Source organism: Apteryx mantelli, chromosome 2 (genome assembly GCF_036417845.1).
Source record: "Apteryx mantelli isolate bAptMan1 chromosome 2, bAptMan1.hap1, whole genome shotgun sequence".
NCBI lineage: Eukaryota > Metazoa > Chordata > Aves > Apterygiformes > Apterygidae > Apteryx > Apteryx mantelli.
The window spans coordinates 113,135,516-113,156,438 of record NC_089979.1 but is presented as its reverse complement, the minus strand read 5'-3'; the positions used below and the strand labels follow the sequence as shown (position 1 = coordinate 113,156,438).

General features: G+C 38.1%; 1 protein-coding gene across 2 annotated transcripts in view; it reads right to left on the bottom strand.

The window, feature by feature from the left end:
• The window catches only part of VPS41 (VPS41 subunit of HOPS complex), a 110,274-nt gene that overhangs the window by 38,806 nt on the left and 50,545 nt on the right, over positions 1–20,923 (bottom strand). For both annotated transcript variants that reach the window (XM_013955714.2, XM_013955716.2), the window contains exons 8-12: positions 16,105–16,224; positions 12,800–12,946; positions 11,531–11,597; positions 3,120–3,217; positions 599–728 (exon numbers count right to left, since the gene is read on the bottom strand). In XM_013955714.2, coding sequence (XP_013811168.1) covers positions 599–728; positions 3,120–3,217; positions 11,531–11,597; positions 12,800–12,946; positions 16,105–16,224 — 562 coding nt within the window. The remainder of the gene's footprint in view (positions 1–598; positions 729–3,119; positions 3,218–11,530; positions 11,598–12,799; positions 12,947–16,104; positions 16,225–20,923) is intronic.

The window sequence follows — 20,923 nt, the reverse complement described above, 5'->3', positions numbered from 1 at the left end:
AAACCCATCTTCTAGACAGAATTTGCCAAGCTCCAGTTTCTGTTCGTGAGATTTTACCATTCTGAGATCTGCTATATGCTGAGAGCTTTATCAATACAGAGAAGCTATCAAGGTGCATCTTACTGTTCAAATGACATTTATTCCATCTTTTGCTCTAAAGCAGCTTTTCCTGACACTGTCATTCACGTCACTATTTCTGAAGACCTAAATTTGTCCAAAGAGCCCCGAGAACTCTCGTAGATCGTATTCAATGTGTCTCTGTCAAAGGCACTGCCTTCTATGATACTGGCACATTACATGAGATCTATATTCCTCCCTTCCCCAATATGTCAGTCTTACTACATGGCATTATAAATTATGATGTTTAAACATGCCCCTCTTTGCAGGTAAACCAGATTTTTGCTCTCTAATATGAGAGATCCTTGCTGATTTCCACCTTACACTTAGGTCTCAGCAATTGTGTCACAAGGAGTTACAGACAGTTATTCAAGGAGATGGTACAAAAGTGACACAGAAGCTTTGATTCTTCACAGATGAAGTCTTTTTTTTTTTTTAACTAAGTTATGAAAGCAAAACAAAAAATATTAAGCTCACCTACCTAAATGATAATCTCTACATTCATTTTCCTGAAATCCTCTTACTGTTAGCGCGTCCGAAGAGATCTCCTCACAAGACTCAGGTAAGGGTTGTACAATATCCAGTCTAGGTCTTGCACAACATTCCACTTCCTAGAAAAATGCAAACATCTTAGTAGCATCCTATACAGTTTACCTTACCAACACCAACTGACTGTCACCTATGAATAAGATTGAAATTCATCAACTGCAAACATTCCCAAACTCCCAGTACCAGTATTCACTTTGCACTGGGTATTCAGTTGTGAACTATACAAGTTGTAAAGCTGTGCTCCACTGAGTAGTTATAATTGCAGCTGAAACACATAGGAAAGTTATTGCTACTCTTGGCTTGCTTCCCCTGACAGATCAGCACAGAGAAGGAGGCTTAGACAGGCACAAGTCTAAACTTTTTTCCTGAGTTTGCTCATTATTTTTCTGCTCTTGGTCACAGAAGTTTTCAGAGCTATCACAGATGACCATCAACCAGTGCATTCAACAAGCACTGGAATTCCAAAATTTAAGTCTGATTCTCAGCTGAGGTCATGCTCTATGAAACAATGTTATTTCGGTACTAGCTGGAGTTTAAAATTACACTTTTAAGCATTCAGCAGTGGTAGGGGCAAAATTAATTCTAGAATAACCTAAAACCCTCGGTATGCTGCTATCTTAAGTAACATGAACTTGGGAAGTGTAATGTAGGTCATTTTGTTAAGATGACATCATGGATTTTCATTTTATATCCAGGGAAAACTGCTGGCTTCATCTACCCTTAGTTTTAATTAAGTCAAGATCTAAGACAATCCTTTTTTATACTTCTGGCTGTGAATTAAAACTAAGCATAGAATGGAAGAACAAGATGACGTAAGAAGTGTCTTCACACTGTTTTTACCCTACACATTTGGCAGGGGCACCACTCATGTCTTTTCCTAGTTCAACTGTTCCAATTGCAAATGAAAAAAATCAAGCAAAGTCACAAGTTCAAATCTGATCTGATATGTAACAAATAAAAAGTTGTCATCTGAGAGCTGTGAAATCAAGCGTTAAGACCACCAGTGCTCCTCACAACCCAGAGCCATTTGTATGTAGGAAGCGGCACTTCTGCTGCAGGCTCAGCCAAGTAGGGCTCCGTTGAGCCCAAGACACTGATGAAGGGCTTCTGACCACACTGGGGCAGAGCCACGGTGTCAGAAAGAAAAATTCTTTCCTTGCCATGATTACTGAGAGGACTAGGAAGTTATCAAAGTCCAGCATCCAGGGTTTGCTGTTTGGTTTGGCTTTTTCTGTTTGCTTGCTTTAAAGGCAAATTAAAAACAAATACATGACAAATCTCTTTGCTCTGTTCTATTACTGTCACATTACCTGAAATTCTCTTTTCATCTTTCTTTCTTGAAGCAGCCAGAATGAGTTTAACCTTTCTCAGTTACTACCTGCTTTACACTAGCTCCCTTCCAGTGCTACTTTTCTGTTAATAACGGCTCCCAATTTCCTTGCTTCCTACCATTTCAACCTACCTTTTCTTCCCCCTTCCTTATCCCATTTGTTTACCTCCTTTTCTTTCACTGACTCTCAGGCACTAGAAGACTACTGCACTGGCTCTCTTGGGAAACACTGCTGTGACATTATTTTTCTCCTTAATATAAATAAAGAAATAATAATTTGACATCCTGCAGCAGAGCTAGGAGCCAACCCTATTGATTTCAGCAGCCTTGAGCATTTGTTTGAACCTACAGCATTTCATTGCCTAGCAACACGTGCACCAAGTTGCTTAAGGTTACTATGGTGATGATCGTCTAATGCAGACATCCTATCAAAGAGATGCTCAAGAGCATCTGCCATTCTAACACTGCAACTTCAAGGATTTCCTCTGCTACCTCTCCTTTTATTTTGCAATATGAAATAAAGGCAGGAGACAGACACAGTACTCACTCACGCTCTCTCAGTAAAAACGACAGACACGAATTCTAATTTCTGCCTATCCACACAAATATCTTCATGTACACACTAAGGTCTTGCAAGCAAGGGGAACAACACTTGCAGTAATTTATCCCACCCCTGCCACAGTGACTCCTATTGCTGGAGTTGATCAACTTCACTACTCTCATTTCTTCTAACATGCAGTGTCAGCAAGCCCCTCCTGTGGCTAAAAACATCCTTCATTTCTTCTGCTAAACAAATACCAGGAAGAAAAAGAAAAAAGGAGAGAGAAAGACAAAAAGAAAAAAAAAACGGGGCGGGGGGGAAGAGAGAAAGAATGTCTAGTGTGACTTTCTCTGCTTCCTGCAAGAAACAAAGGAAATCAGACAGGACTTCTAAAAGGTAAATACATTAGTCTTCACCATAACCTCTGTTGACCCTACTTGATAGGTCAAGGAAGTTTCAAGCACTGTTCACTACAAGCTGACTACAAATTCCCCCATAGATAATCAGATCTGCGCGCCTTGTTTAAGCCCCAGATTACAAGGCAGTTTATTGCTGTGAGGAAACTGTAACAAAAAGAATTACCGTTTTTTCTGAAATCTCCTTTACATAGGAAAGTACAACCAGCTGGTCACAGAGAGGTGCAAGTCCACTGATATGGAATTCAGTTTCGAACTGGAAAACTGGAATACAGGAAAGGAAACAGATTAAGTAAATAAATGAACATAATTCACTCCCTAAGAAAAACAGACAACTGAATTCCAGAGGCAAACAACAGCACACAGTAGAAGTACTTCAGAGAAACACAGACCCAATATGTATAACAAACCTACAGACTTCCCAGTTGGATCAGCAAGATGATGAAAAATTACATTTAACAGATTAAATTCCTCTAAGGGTTACAAAAAGAAAGGTCTGTGCTTCAGGACATGCTGGAGATGAGACATGTGAAATGAAGGGTCAGCTAGATTTTCCGTAATCACATTGGGGAGAAAAAAAAAAAAGCAAAACCCAAAACAAACTCAGTAAAGTAGGCAAAATATAAAACATCATCTTAGGTTGGCATGTTTGTAGCAAGTCATGTGGCCTTACAGAATCCCACCTGCTCTATCTGTTGGTATGACATAAAAACACAAAGATCATTATTAATTTATCATCACTTTAAACATCACAGGAAGATTTACAGATACACCCATTACAAAGAAAAGAAATGGTTAAAGAATAGTCCCTTTTCTTGTTCATAAACTGAAAATTAATTTCCTAAAATTGCTCCTGAAATCGGGACATTTAAGTAATGACTGTTTTGGGAAAGAGGTAGGAAAGAGAGCTGAATTGTATTTACAAAAGGCTTATTAAAGCAGAGTACTGCCATAGAAATAACCGTTTAGTTTTTTATTCTGCTGGGTTTACAGTGCAAGCACCAAACATTTGGGGAGCACTTTCTGTTGATGCTTTTTGTTGACGGGGCCCAAACCACAAGATGAGGAATTTGATGAAGCATCAAGATGTCCAAGCCATTTCGTGACTTGGTGCTTGTATTTGAAGAAAGATTTTGGTAAAAGCTTATAGGTATATCAAATGCATCATGATTTTCTCCTGAAACCTGTTTTTAAGAGAAACCATGTGTATAAAAGTTTTCTTGCTTGCTAACTAGCAAGCTACATTACTAGTATCTACTGTTTACTAAAATAGTTACTAATCATTTTAGTAAACAGAAAATGCAGCATAATGACAGTAAAAATAATTTTCTTTAACTAAGATAATTCTCTTCCTGCAAAAGAAGAAAAAAATACTGTCAAGTAAAGTACAGATTTGACAGCTGTCTTAATGATTAAGCAAATACAGTTTCTTATTTAATGCTTATAAACACTTTGACATCACTGGTGGATGAAAGCACGACATCAGGATAAAACACTCGATCTGTTCTGGGAGAGAACAGGGAGACATCTGTAATCCTGTATGCCATTATTTTGTTCTCGCCTGCAAGACTCATGACGTTACCTGGACTGGGGCACAGTATACCTTATCTCCAGTTTACAATTCAGTATTTGGGGGTTTAAAAGAATATGGAAGACGGGGGCAGGGGGGAACATGTTAAAGAAAAAACAAAGTCACATCCAGAACAGTGCTTCGAAGGACAGCAAAGAAACATTTATTGACAGTTTTTAAAAGTGACGAGAGATAGTCACTCTTAGAGGCACATAAAATGCTGATGTTTGAATTTGGGGAGGAAAACAGTGTGGTAAACAGTATATTTATAAAGATTACGGGTGCAGTTTTCAAAAATCACTGATGTTTCACTGACTTTTGCTAGAATTTCAGTGCCAGTGAAACCCACTTATAAATGTTTCCAACATCCACGTAATGGCGTATTTAGGATAAAGCAGTATTGCTCTTCAGCAAGACAAAAGAAAAGATCGCTGCAAGAAGTTCTGTTTTTAAATAGAGTTTAGTCTCCTAGGTTTCACTTTTAGCTTTCTTGCAGCTTGTCCTCCTCAAGAGGCATTGAGGAAACACAGTGCTCCAGCTCCAGCACTACAGCCTTGAACAACGAATATCTAGTATAGACGGTTCTTCTTGACCCAATAACAGTCTTCGATGCAATAAAAAAAAGTTTTATTGAAGAAATTATAGAAGTTATAGCAGCACAGACCACTAGATAGGTTAATCTGGCCTACTCCCATGTGGTTTAATGGTTCATTTGTTGTGATAAAGGGAGGGGGAGGGAATCCAACACAGATGTATTCCAGTAATGCTGTTAACTCGAAGAAGATCCAAAACAATTAAATCAAATGTAGCACACAAGTAAATAGGAATGACCTAGATATGGCCATGTGTTCTACATGTTTACGCCTGTCAGAAGAGAAGGAAAATATGCTGACATGGGATCTACTCTATGCTCAGCCTCTATGTAGAGCTGTCAAACAGATTATCAAGATATATAAAAAAAGAGAAAGCTGTAAACCTTTTCTCTTGTTCATTAAAAGAAATATGTGACAAATACCACACCACAGAGATGGGACACTATGCTACTTTATTTATCCAAACTCTATAAAAAAAAAATTATATTTTAGAGCTCCACATGCATGCAGTGGACTGAAACTAAAAAAAAAAAATCTATTTCATTTAATCAAATCTCCTAAAACTGCTCCTGCTTTAACACTACAGATTTATAAAGCAAAATTTTGGTTACAGAGATGTCAGAGGTTTTTGCTGTTGATTTCAACGGACCCAAGGTTTCAACATTATCTTTTGGGAAAGTAAGCAGGAAGCTGAACTAGAAGGCAGAGAATTAACATGAAACTTAACATGTAGGGGAGAAGAAGGATTTTTTTTTTTAATTCTATACAATGTATGCAGGAAAAGGAGAAGCAAACACAGGCTAGTTTTCATGTAGCCCATTCATATATTAACAGCAGCACAGCCACAAAGCAATGCAAACTGGCCCCAGCCTAATTCTGGGGCGATTTTGGGATGCTGGGGTGATGTCATTACACACTACCAAATTACATTTTAACCAGCTATCTTGGGTAAATCTACAAAATTTGGTCATTGGTGTGGGCCACAGTATAGCATACCTGTAGTGTTTCTAAGATAGTATCTCCACCACCAGTGCTTTTACAGGGCTAGGTTAGGTGTGCAAAAAGAAAAAAAATAGTACACAAAATGGCATACTTTGATTAGCTATCATCAGAGTCATGTAATCGCATTTGATATAATATATTAAAAAAACATTTTTTCACAGTACATGCATTCAGTTCTAGCTACAGAACCAGAAAAGGCCTTTGTCCCATATAAGCATCATTTAAGCTGTTTTTAAATAGATATAAGCAAATCAGAGAGTATAAACATATACAAGGTTCAATTTTTATAGAAATAAAATTCTTACTTTTAGGTGTACTACCCAATACATGCATTAGTAAAAATCTCATTTTTCTAACATTCATATTTTTCTCTGAAAGTCTTCACAGATGAACACATGCTCAGGCTTTTAAGAATTTCCTTATTTACAACAGGTTTCTATTTTCCATTACACTCCAAAACTGTCTTCATATATTAAAATTTCCAGGACAGACCCAATTCTGAGTAGGAGCCTGAACACAAACCTCAGGATGTGCCCAGCTGAAGAAATGCCAACTGTGATTAAAAAGTAACAGTAAATTTTGGGGAAGGACCAAGGAAGTAACCCACATGAGTTTCCTTTAACTGTACATTGCTGCTCTTGAGTATCTTCAGCACTCCTTGTAAATTTTCACCCAAAATTACTCTATGGAAATTTAAGCAACTATTTAACTATTTATCATTACGGCATACTATTCTTCTTCTTGAACTCTAGTAGGAGGAGCAGTAGGGTAAACCTAAAATCAACAGCAGGTCCCATACCCCAACGATAACAGAACAGAATTTCTCAATCTATTCTTCTGAACTTGGAATTCACAACCTTCACTCTGTTTCCATTCAAAATGGTAGCAAGAGCGGTCTTAAAGTTTCTTTTGATCTAACGCTGAAGGTTCACAATGTCTGCTTTGGAGAAAATTTAGCAATCGCTCATCAATCATTCTTAATACAAAACCAAATGCCATGCAGTAACAGGGATAAGCGTTTTCACTAAAGCAGAAGAGGGCAATGATAATGATACTATTAATTGAATGTGATCACGAAACAAAAACAAAACAAAACAAAAAAGACCACCACTCAAAATTCAGTCAGAGATCTGTAAAAGCCTCTGTGACTAAAAGCTGTTATCCCACTGGCTACCAGAGCAGAATGGAAACATGCAAAAATTTTACTATTAAAACAAAACAATTTCTCTCAATTACAGTATCACAATCATCAGAAACATCAGGAAAAATCTTTTTGGTCATGTAGGTCATCATCTTTCTGGTGTAACCTACTCTTTCAGTTGAATTAGTAAATGTTTTGTCCACTGTAAGCAGAATTACAATTTGTTGTTTTACCTGCAATCAGGCTTTGTGAAATGGAAATATGATGCTGAAGTTCTTATCCCCTTTCTATCTCACACAACAATAAAATCATTATTAGAAATATGGCAATCACCTACATAAATCTCCAGATACAGACATAAAACCTTTAAGGAAATCCCATGCAATCCTTGATGACTAATAAGAAATCAGAAGCTTAAATTTCAAAGTTTCAAAGTTGATTTTCTGGAAAACTCTTTTTTTCCATTAAACATTGAACTGAAAAACTTTATCAACCAATAGGAAAAATATTCAGTAGTGTGGTAGTCTTGACTAATTTTATCAAGGAACTTAAAAAGGATCCATTTGGCCTATGACATAACAGGATGGGTAATAGTCTAAGCGGAATTGGCTATACAGGGTTTTATGGGGGAGGGGTGGGGGGGAGAGGAGGAATTTGCTTTTCACAGAGTACACAGACTTGCTCCAGTGAAATGTTTGCATAAGTCAGCATATAAAGTTGATGACATTTTACCACTAATAATTTCCTGCTAACTGTATTCATTAATTAAGCTTTAAGTTCTACCTATATAAAGAGAAATATGCTGATATGGTAGGTCACAGTATCTCACTTTACAAGCCACATATTGGTGTGTGCCTTTTTTTTTTTTTTAACGCCCCAAAATAAATATTCCCATGTTTTCCTTTCAGATGAAAAAGTACAATTACTCATTACTCAGTGGTAACCTGGCATGCATTTATGCAGCTTTTCCCCCACAAAATATAGATGTGTTGTTACATGCATATCCACAAAACATGCAAGTTTTATATCAGTAGGCTACTTCCAGAGGGACACACAGGGGAGACAATTGCTCAAAAGGCATTGCTGACCAGTTGGCACCTGGAATTAAGGTGAGATTCCTCAGATAAAATCTGGACTACAGTGAATTGAATAGGAAGTCTGTAATCGACTTCAAGTCTTTTACTGACTTTCACTGCTAATTTCTACTTTCCACTATTATTAACAACCTGAGTAAATTAACTGAGACACTGATGAAGTACTTCTCCACAAAAAAATATACAAAAACCTGAGCTACTTCACAAAGTCACTGGAAGAGTATTTAATGCTTGTAAGATGTCCTGTTTCACTTTGAAAAGGCATTATATTAACTGCAAAATGCTAATTAGTTCTTCAATAAGAAGCCTTCTAGCAGGCTCCCGTTGAGGAAGGGTTCCCTGTTCAGAAGTTGTCCAGTATTACAGCTTTTGTACACATATCAGGAGGCAGCACAGAGGTCAAACACTCTTTAAGAAAGATCACAATGGCATTTAGTCCACGTTAAGCCTGTAATTCAATACCGATATTCTCTAATCAATACAGTACTTCACTGTGGTAGCTGACAGAGCTAAACCGATACGATCTGCTCAGCTAACATGCATTCAAACCTAAGTAGAAACATTTCACTTGAGTTTATCTATGACACTGAATGAGGAGCCGCGTACATAATGAACTGCAACATATAGCCAAAGAGACAACAGAGAAGATTAGTAAAGAAAATCACCACTAATATACTGAAAGATGTAAATAAAGTTAGAGATGCCACATAGATACATGAAAACTGTATGAATATTTCATCTAATTTCTCTTACACAAAACCACAGCATCATCTTTTTTCAAAGAAAACAACTACCACTAGAACAGTTCAGTGGTGTTACATTCCCATGTTATGGGCAGCCTGGTTTAGGATCAGGGCAGATACCACACTTTTTCCTGCCTCTGAGTAAGTATGCTTGTACATTAAAACAGAACCAAAGAACAAGGAAGCCCTTGTTCCACAGTATTCTACGCACCTAACTTTGAGGAACTCACAATGCAGGAAATGCTCCGTTTCCTTATTTGCTGGGCTGGAAACCACTGAAGGGACATTTATGTTTTACCAATGCCAACACAGTTTACTACACTATTATTAACTCTGTGGAACTTTGATACCCTCAAAATGACTGTAAAACAGTATAAATCTGAAACTGTTGAGATATAGAAAACACTGTGTTGTCATAGGCTTCATATGTATTTCCCTGATAAGCAGAGAGCGAAATATGAATGCTTCCTAGTCCACCCTTGGTTTTCATTTCAGGTGCAAAATTGTAAAAGCAGAAAGAAAACACTAAACATGACAAAAGTTATACTGTGTTATCTGTTTGATTTTTTTCATGAAGTATGATGCCAAGATGTTATAAGCCAGAACATGAGAAGGATATTCAGCTATCCTGCCACTGAAGGATATTCTGACATTGTGTAAGTTCTAGATATTAAAAATACACACACTGAGAATGTATCAGCTTATGCATCCACTTAGCATACTAATGTTCTCCCCCCCCCCCCCCCAAAAAAAAAGGCCTGGTTGCCAGTCTGCCCATGGATAATATCAAGATCTTCCAACCATGCATCTGAAAGTAAGTTTAAATCAGAGTAAAATTGAAATAGACACTATGGCACAATACAGGGCTCTTAAGAGCAGCTTCTACATGATTACATCAAAAGCTATTGTAATTTCCACTGAGACTTGAACAAATAATGCCTCCCCCCTTTTCCCTCCCAATTTAAAACCCATGCTGCAATGAGTGCTGCTGACAGCATTTGGCAGAGCTGTTTCGGTGCTCTGACCTGAAACCAGAAAGAAATCTCAAGCACATTGTTAACAGGTTAGTGACATAAAACACAGTCCTCAAAAATAGAAAGGATTTAGGCTGAAGGGTGTAAGATCAAGAAGTGACTTCCACAGAAATCTCTAGCCTTCTCTAGATTTGCACCTAAACAGTTTGATGAGAGCTTTTTATTATTTTTAATAAAGTTCCAAAAGACAGAGTCATGTAAGGCCAGTGTAAAAGTTGCCTCTGTTCATCTGTCATGTAAACCACCCCTTTTAATTATTTTCAAAAAGACTACTTACAGGTAGACAAAAGCTTATAGAAAGATCTGCGGGTAGAACTCAAGACTGAACTTCTCCTCAATTTAATTCTCTCAAAAATCCAGAATTCCAGAGTTAGTAATTCTTTTGGGAAATGTAATCTTAATCAACAAACAGCTTTTAAGTCTCAGTTTGTCAGGCAAGCCTTCTTCTCACAGTATCCAGAATTAATACAGAGTTTAATGAGTTTCCTAGTTGATTTTCAGGAGCTGTTTTAAAACTGCTCTTTTCTGAAATCATTAAGCCATATACATCTACGCCCTGCAACATTCTGGTCAGTATGCTGACACGAGACAGGAGTTTGTTTGAACACTCTAGTGTACCAACTTCAAGTCATTACAGGCAAGCCAAGGAAGCACAGAAGTTTTCACACTGTGGTCCACTCTGCTCTGCAGTCCCAGAAGGCCTACTTATCCTTCCACCGTTACCTCTTCAGAAATCCTTCCTCATCAGAAATTTCTTCTGGGGACACTGGAAACTTTTTGTTTACCTCCCCTCTGCCCCCAGCAAATTTCCTTCAAATTCCACTTTATGCTTTACTTCATATACATTTTTTGTCATCACTTTTTTCCATTAATCAGCAATAATGAAGTTTATTATTATCACCTAGACTGGAGAAATAAGAAAGCAAAGGAGAACAGACACAAAATGCAGAAGCAAAAAAGGCAACAAGGGAAAATTCAAACCAACTCTCCAACACTATGTAAAGAAGTGTTTAAAAAAAAGTGATGAACGATAAAATCAAACACATAATTCATTAAACTAAGGTCTATTTTCTCCTTAATATGCTACCATGATTATCATTTAACCAAGATGAAAAGACACATTCTCTGCAGGGATCTGTATGATGGGAAAGTGTAGACATCCGCTATTCACACAAGGATCTCTGATTTTGGAAGAGCACAGAATTTCAGACTCACTGAGATTACAAAAAACTACGCATGAGGACATTGTGACAACCTCACCAGCTAAAAATAGGAAGACATTTATGTTATAAGTACACATTGCCTCTGAACTGTAACAGCTTTTTCAGGCTAGAAGGCTAAAACAGACCTTTCAAAGCTTATCTAATTTTGAGAAGGAGAGCACATTCATACAATCATACCTATTTCCACATAGCGGTTCGGAAGGTCACGCATTTCACTGGCATGCCGTTCCTTTACCGAGCAAATCTAGGAAATAGATTTGGATCATTACGATGAACAAACTGTAACTCACAAAATAATATTAACTCTTTCCAGAAACTCTTTTCCTTATTGAGGCATTCTTGGACACGCATTTCTATATTTTGAAAAACACAGGCTGTAAAATAGCAATGATGCATCATTGAAGTAGAAAACAAGACAGGAAAGTTGTGACTGTAGCCCATAGCCTTATAAATATGCTGGGAAAGGAGAAGGAAAATGGACAGCAAGAGAGAAAGCATCTGCTCAATACTATTTCTTTACACTAGTACATGTGAGTTTGATTTTTGTATCTTCTCATACTTAGCATCTCATTACCTTACTATTTCAGTAAGAATATGTTATTGCAACTCACAATAAGAGGAAGAGAGTATGTACATTTAAAGAAATGCAAATACCCAAGTGTTGTAAAGCAAGCACAAAACACGGGGAAGACAGATGCCAAACTTAGACAAGCCTGCTGATTTGTAAAATTCAAAGCTTAATGCTGCAAAAGCTTTTTATGCTTCACCTACCTCACTTTACCCTCCCTTTCCATCGACTTCTAACAAGTACTTTTAATTTCCCACTGTGCAATGATGTAGCAATCTGTTATTAGAAAGCACCTAACAGGCTTGTAGCAAACCCGTGTCAGGTGCTAGTCTGAGCAAATCATACAGTCTGTAGTGCACAAGTTTGAAATGCCAGTTCCCTGCTGAAAGCAAAACAAAACTCAAATCAGCCTGTCCCCGCAACATTCTCCTCCCTGTCCCTTTTTTCCCATGGTTGACTGAAATTATGTGGCTGTTTTATCAGTCACAACCCCCTCCATCCCCAAATAACCCCCTCCAAAAAAATACCTCATGGTAAATTGTTCTTCCTTAATGCTAATCAAAAGAAATGAATTCACAACAGCTCTCTAAAAGCTTTCAAAAGAGAAAATCTCTCCAAGGCACAGAGGAGAGAAGCGTCCCTGAGGATTGCATTCACTGTGTGCTCACACACAGAAAACCGCCTGACCGCTGGGTGTCTATCACTACTCCTCCTCATGAGGGTCAGTCCAATGACATTTCTATGGCAGCAGGAGTTCTGCTGTAGACACTGCAGTCAAACCAAATTCTATTCTTTTCGATTGTCTTTGCTTTTCAGAAATAATCCTCTGTTTCTCTGTGATAACAGCAAGCATTTATTATAAAGACAGGTAATTGTACCTTTACTGAATTTCCCCAGCCAATAATCAGCGTTAAATTATCCTTCCAGCAAAGGCTGCAGGGATACATATCTGGGCGAAGGCTTATGTCGTCTCGAGGCACATTGGTAATTCTTTGCTTGGAGATCATGTCAAGTATCTTCACGCCCTGAAAGTTTAAACAAAAGAGAAATTTATTTAGTCTGACAAACTCCTACTCACCACATCCCAGATTATTCTGTACAGTAAGACAGTGATACAGTTTATGGCATAAGTTTCAGGGCAGATCTGTATAAACAGGGAAAGCAGTTTATACTGAAAGCAATCACCTCACAAGAGATGACAAAAAAGAATGAAGAGACTAGAATAAGTTAGATATTTTGAATTGACATGCAAAATGAAAAGATAACAAGTGAATGAGTGACAGACTACCAACTCCAGCCATGAATCAGTCCAGCATGTTGTGCTGGTACTACTACTGAAGGAATGAAAAAAAAACAGCTCTTCCAAAATAGTCCCTACAGAGAAGCAGAAATTTCCACCTTGGAAAAAGAAAAGATGAAGTAGCACCTCATTAACATAAAATAAGCCAACCTGCACTTCTCCTAAAATGCATTTTTACTCTTACACAATACAATAGAAACAAACATATTTAAATGACACTTAGTTTTCTTTGCTGTGATTTTTCACTGCCTCCTCAGGAAAGCTCCCAAATGACCAAAACAAAAAAAAGCTTTAAAGAAAGGAAGATTGAAGTCATTTTAGAAAAAATTAAAAGAGCCATTAATCAGATTTTTCCATGTTATTTAGAAAAGGTGAGCTGTAACCTTTCCAGTAACAAAATGGAGATTAATTTCATGTTAAGTAATGATTCGTTTCTTAGTGATTTAAACACAGAAGTCCCCTAAATAAAATGAAACTCTTTGCTACATATTTCCTTTAAGCTCACCAAGCAGAAAAACCAGCTCTCATGATCATAGAAAAGCGGATGGAAGGGACCTTGAAAGGTCAGTGTCCAGGATGCCATTCCATGTTATGATTTCTCCGGTGACAAAATTGATTTAAGAGATTCCCCTGCCTGTTTCTGTTCCCCCCCACTGCAGGTTTCTAGGTCCTCAGCTGTACTGATTCAACTGTTCGTAAGTCAACAAGTCCAAACATGGGGGTCATGTTCTAAGCCTGGGTTTTCTTTGTTTTTTTTTGTGGTTTTTTTTTGCTTTTTTTTTTTTTTCATCCTACATCACAAGGAGCAGTAAGTGGCCTGGGGGTGGGCAGAAACATGCAGCTGGGGATGGGCAGGGGCTTCTTTAGTGATCTTTGTCACTGAAGAACTGCAAATGTGGAAAACTCTCCTACTGACATCTCTGAAGTTAACAGTCATTGCAGTCTCAGAAAAAACTCTGTATACAGAATCTGCAGTGTAGAGAGCCCAGATCTCTGGGTAACATAAACAAGGAGCTTATGTTTTGTGTTTTCTAAGCTCATTTGATAAAATGTGCAATCTTCTTTGATCCATGTTTTAATGAAGTCTTTTATTAATCTTACTACTTTGTCTACAATCACGATTTTCAGATAAAAATGACACACATTCTGTTTTTCTACAATGCAGCAAATCTTGCATTAGGTAGACTAGTGTACTTTTAAAGTGCCCCAACACAACAGTGTAGAATCCCCTATAGCTAAAGCGTGCCATTCACGTCATGAACTGAAAAGACTTCCAGAGTCACCTTTCTTCCACGAAGCAGACAAAATCCTGTTGTTTTAATGTGAGATAGGCAGCCTAATGCCTTTAAGGATTTGGTCCTCAGGTCCCTCAGTCTGTAAAATTCACACTTTTGGCCATGGATGAAGGAGAAGGGGGCACAGCAACAGACATGGGTTACATGAGCATCTGACAGCAGAATTAGGCCTTGCCTAAATAACCTGGAGCCCATCTCAGAATATCCAAGGTCTAACAAGCTCACATACAGAGCGTCAAAAAAACTCAAAAAGCTCAAGAACATAAAAATTAGGTAGCTAAATACCAAGTACATTAAGTAGCAAGGCTATATAAGATTTTCTCTGAATGACTTGGGGGGGGTGGAGAAAAGAAAAAAGAAAGCAATAACCCTCCCTCAGCCTTGCTAGAGGAAGGAGAAAATTTTAAAAAGGTAAAGGTGGGGGGAAGGGAAAGACCAATAACCAAATATATTAATCTTTTGGAGGGCAAGTGTCACTTCATTTTTCATTGAAAGATAGGCCCTGACCATGGCTTTTTGTCTCTGACAGATGGTTCTCAACATTTTATTAGTATGCTGTGTTTTGATGTGGCACGTCATCTCTAGAGATAGCTCTCCTCAACTGTCCTATCTATTCCCAGCAGTTTCACCTAGAATATATATTTTAATTGTATGACTCTGAAAAGAACAAACCTGCAAAAGAGTTAATGCTATGAAGATCAAGTGCTCACTGAAGTTTCAAACCTAATGCAGTTATTAAAGGGGAGCACATAAACACAAAGTCCAACTCTAACAATTTCAAAAACTGTTTTTAAAGGAAGTAACAGAACAACTGCTTAAAGATATTTTAATAAATGCTTCCCTTTAGAAGGAGAACCACCCCTTGGGGGGGGGAAAGAAGAAAAACCAAAACAGCTAATGTTTTCAAAAGTATCTGTGTCACATTTGAAAATAAAACTCTGGAAGCTAGACATGTTACATACATAAAGTGTACCCCTCACTGCTGAGCTTCAAAATATAGACACTGACCCATCAATTAGATATACAGTGACAGGTGAAATGTAACACTCAGCATGACAACGATGGTTCCCTTTAAAATATGAATTATACTTAGAGCAAAAAGGGTCTACTTTCTCCTAAGTCTTTTCCAGTGGCCTACCCAAATAAGCAGTTATTACTATCATTTTCTGTAGCCTGCCACATTAGAAATACATACAGTAATGTCTCTTCAATACAAATTACAAGTTTTTTTTCTTTTTTTTTCCACATTAGCATTACTTCCTCAGGCAGCTTGCTTCAGTGGTGAAAACTCTGCTTTACAATAGTATATGGTGGCGACCTCCCTTAATGATTGTTTGTACAGCTACTTCTCTTAAATTTCTTCAGAAGCATGCAGTCATATGGAGAATGCTGAATAGCCAGCAGGAAATGCCAGCAGCGGGGTTGTCTGTGAAGAAAACAACTAAAACACTTTCCTTTAATGCCTTATATACTGGACTCTTCAAATGTATCATTTTTAAAGGAATATGTGGGCAATTTACATTATTTTGAGGCATTTACAAATATCAGTGTAGGTCAACTTTTGTTCATTTACCAGTGACATACTTACCATATTATTGGCCCAAGCAATCAAGTGTCCTCTCCATTTTACATTTCTTATATTTCCCTCTCCTTCATGTAAAACTGAGGGCTTCCATCTATTCATCCAACCTCTCTCATATAACAGCAACTATAAAAAAGTGCAACAAGAAACATTTCTGTAATGCAGTGCTGTATGTAAACACAGGAAGTGTTTTTTTGCTCTTATTCGGCTCTGATTCAAGGGTGGGGAAAACATATGCTTACCACAAAACAAAAGCAAACACAAGCAACCATTTTCACATACGACATTTACATTGAGAACTTCATATATCACAGAATTCAAGTTACTTTAATAAAATAAGCAGCCTTGCTATCAAGCTTTTCCAAAGAAGGCTAAATATAGCTAATTCCCATTTTAAGGATAAAAAGATTAAGGAATTTAAGAACCTAAACATACAGAGCTAGTGACAACAGTTACATGAGAAAGCTGCTAAAGAAAGTAGACTGTCTCACACCCGTCCACTGGTTTGGTGATGGGATCTTTCCTCCCTCCAAATAACAGGGGATAGAAAAACTGAGTCCCACATGTCTGGGGTTGTCATACAAAATTTCCTAAGAGCTGCAAGTGTGCAGCTTTTGGCTTGGCCCCCATGTGGAACTATCTGGCCTTCGATAGGGCTCTAGATATGCTGCGTATTAGTCCCAGACATGCAGACTGCACTGCAGTACAAGTGTTGCTGATTGCAAAAATTTTGTGATCGGGAGTCCTAGGTTGTCCAAACAAGGATTTTAGATTATTCTGGAATATCGAAAACCATAGGATATCATGAAATGCTTTGCAGCAGCAAATAAACAAACCCAACTATCTGCAGACAGTTTGCATGACAGTCCAACTCCTTTACCAGTTTCTTTATGGTTCCAGGAAGTTATTTAATAGGATTATAACATGGAGTCCCTTTGAGCGATGTGAAGGGCAGCACTTGGAGGGATACATCAAGGTTAAGAAACTGAAGCATCTGTGAAGGCTGTATCCTAAGGCGCCAGCCCTGCCAACCTGTGCCCAAGCACAGGCACGTACATGCAGACGCATGCACAACCTGAACTTCAGCTCACAGGATCGCACCAGCGCTATTAAGAAGTGTAAAATTACTGCCTGCCAGGACTTTCACCACATTAAGACCTACATTGAATTATTTTTTATGAATACATTTCTAACATTTCACATCTAAGATCCAGCTCTACATGCTTTATTATGTATGGCTTTCCCTCCCACTCCACATTTGTATAAAGACTTCAAATGATGAGAAACTAATTGTTTAAAATAATATTTTTTAATGAAATGCTATTTTTTTTAAATGGCAATTACTCCGACTGCTTCTCTATCCTAGAGCCACAAGAGGGCACCAAAGGACAAACATTTTCCCTCAAAGTTTAAACTAGTCACTCTCCAGGATGGTTGGTCAGAAAGTTGCACGTGAAGCACGCTGCAGACAAACTTTTTACTTATGTGCTTCCTGCAACTTTAACGCCACCAGAATAACTCGGTGCCCTTCACAAAGGTCGCATGTACCCAGCACACCTTTTGGAGAGCCTAGGGTATTTTCTCCCCACCTATGAAAAGGCTACTCAACCAATCTCCTAAGGGAGATGCTCTTGCGGAGCAACCCAGGCAAGGCCACTGACGGGAGGGACAGCGCCTGCGCTCGGAGGCAGTGCCATGCAGAGGTATACGTGCCTTAGCAACCTGCTAGGTGGATGTGAAACACGCAGGCAGTACTCGCCCAAACTAATTAGCTCCACTCAGACGCAGAGGGTGTCATCTAAAATTAAGTGCCACGCTGAGCCAGACTTGAGGATTATTTTGTAGCTCACAAATTCCTAAAGAGAGGCTTGACAGAAAACAAATTGCTACTCAAATGCTTCTTTCAATATATTCCAATTCAGGCGGCAGCAAATACGTAATATTTTCACTTGGACACACTGAACAAGGCTACTAAAACTGATGCACATGATGTGACAGGTAAAGCTGGCTGATGTCAATTATATTACCTGGAATTTGAATCTTTTCTGCTTATCACTGGATTGTGATTTAAGTTTATCACACACAAGATTCAGAGCAAGCTTGGAATGACTCTTTTCAGCTATTTTGTTAGTTCTCATGGTTTGTGAGCATTATGTTTTTTCTTGTCTCTCTACCTGAGTAAGAAACTGCAAGGAAAAAATAAATGACCTGAGAAAGACCTGGTGAAGAGGGGGAGGGGGAAAAAAATCCTGCCTCAGTCTATGATCAACTATAAGAACATGCTTAATTAAATTCTCAAACGAAGGCAGTCTGATATTGTTTGTAACAAAGATGGGAAGCAATCCGGCCCACCGGAGCACTCAAAGCTCCCCGTTTTATTCCAGGAAGTGCAATAGGTCTAACACTGAAGCCAAATTACACTCAAAATTATGGCTTCATTTAAAAAAAAAAAAAATCTCAAATAGTATTTTAGTAATTTATCTGCAATGGAATTATCTGCTTTTTTTCTGATATACAATGTAATTTATTTATTTCTTACAACAGTGACACTTGGAAACAGTTATTGAACACAGAACTTCGCTATGGGTTTCGAAGCTGCTACCCACTGAACGCATTTCTCTCAAAAGACGCAGGCTAAGTTATTTCTTAGTCTTCCATTCTTTCTTCATATGGAAATGTTTATCGCACCAGAAAGCCATTTAAAACTTCAACAGAAGCTAGACACATAACAAAAAACTCCACTGTTTCTGGAGGAACTCCTCTTACCGCCTCCGTCTCTTTTTTTTTGTAGGGGAAAAATATTTTAGGGCTTTATTTCCCATAAATCCCATATTTTGGCAGTCAGCATTCACAGTACTTATATTTCAACAGCAGCCGCAAAATGAGTTTCTGGCACTCTCTGCAATACAGTTTGTATCTTCTTCTTTTTGATCTCCTCTGGCAAATCTTTCCAGTCCTTTGCTAAACACAGTAGCGCTTAAAACACACTTCCAGCATCTCTTGCATGTACAGCAACAATGATAATACAGCTACAATAACATAAATTGAACTTTGATTTCAAGGCTCCCCACCCACACTTCTTGATAGTACATTGCAATCTTCCAGTAGTTCACTACTAAAATTATTTTGCAGGTCTTCATAACTGCTTATGCTCACAAACCGGATCATTAAAAGAACAGACATATTGAAATGCATCACACAAGGTTGGTGCAGGACAATTTTTGATTCAAAGAACAAGTTGATATAATTCACTTGGATCGGTGAATACATCTCTAAGTATCTTTCACTACCAGCAGTTCAGCCTCCTCAGAGAGAGCTCAGAATGCTATTTGCAGAGTGCATCCAGTAAAGAGAAAAGACTAGTGCTTGGATTCAGTGGAGCCTGTCATGCAATTAACATTAATACTAATCACATGTAATCCCAGTCTTTAAACTACGTATAGGAATTCTCAATCCACTGAACAAAGAGGCAATAGGTAGTGACAAAAGGGAGAAATAATTCAAATTAATTTTTACCCCACCCCCAAATACCCCTTGAAAACACTGAAATAAAATAATTCTCACACAGCACAAACTTTCAAAGGAAACCTGCTTTTACTGAAGCACCATGCATGGCATTGTGCATGCAAAACATTTCCCTTGCGTTTTACTCCCCACAATCCCTTTGTTTTAATGTAGCACTTTCTTTGTAAAGATCTAGGAGTTCTGTAACAATTAATGCAAAAAAAGAAAAAGGCCGAGACTTTTAAATTTTTAACTGTAGAGCCATCCTTTCTTTCCTTACTGCAGCACTGTCATGTCAGTTTTCACATTCAGCCAAATAAAATCAGGCAAAACCTCTCTGTATTTATTCTTGTCCTAGTCTTTGTTTGCCTGAATGCAAAGAGGTGCCTACCTGTGGTGTGTGTTCTGCTTTTGGCACCTGTTTCACCAGCTCTCTCCTCAGCCAGGCAAGATCACAAAAACCTAACACATTACCATCATGGTTGCAAGCGATCAGTATAGATACATATTGTTTTAATACTAAAACCAGCGATGTTTACTGGCACAGCCAAGATTAACAGATAACTGAGAGTAACCCAGAACAGCATGCCATGTGGACTTATTAATTCTGCATTCATAGGAAAATATATAGCAAAAAGAAAAATTATCACTTGTGTTTGGAATAGGACTGGCCTGGATGAGTTCAAATGAGGCAGAGGCTCTTGTGGGCCTTAAGTTTTCAACTGAAGGTGGGCAACCAAAATATTGGCGAGACTTTATTGGTACAAAGCTCTTGTGCTTTAAGGAGTTGAGGAGAGGAAAAGAGAGGCAGCAGCAGAAGTCAAAGGAGATCAAGCAAGGATTGGAAAGCAAATCTTGCAAGGACAGACACAAACTCTCACACATTTATGTACTTCGATCCTCTCTGCTTGCCACCTCAGACATAAAAAAAGTTTTCCATCAGGTGTTTGCAAAACACCCAACTGTAGATTATATTCAGACAGGAGTACAATTCATTCTCTCTTTACCCAAAGAAAACTTGTCCCTTACAGCACAGGGAGAATGTTTTGCTTTTCAGGATAAAGTGCACATCTGTTAAACACAGTCAAACATCTGCTTATTAAGCAAAGAACACATCACTATAGATCAAAGTCTCATTTGTTGAATAATACAGGCTACATCCAGGCATCATACATCATAAGAAGCAAACCGTAGACCCGTACTACTGTGGCTTGCTTGCTGCTACAGTTTGTTTCCTGTTTATGGTAAATTATCCAATGCATGGACAGAAATTGCCTTAGTATTTACTCTTTCTTCACTTAAACCAGACCTTTGAGTATTT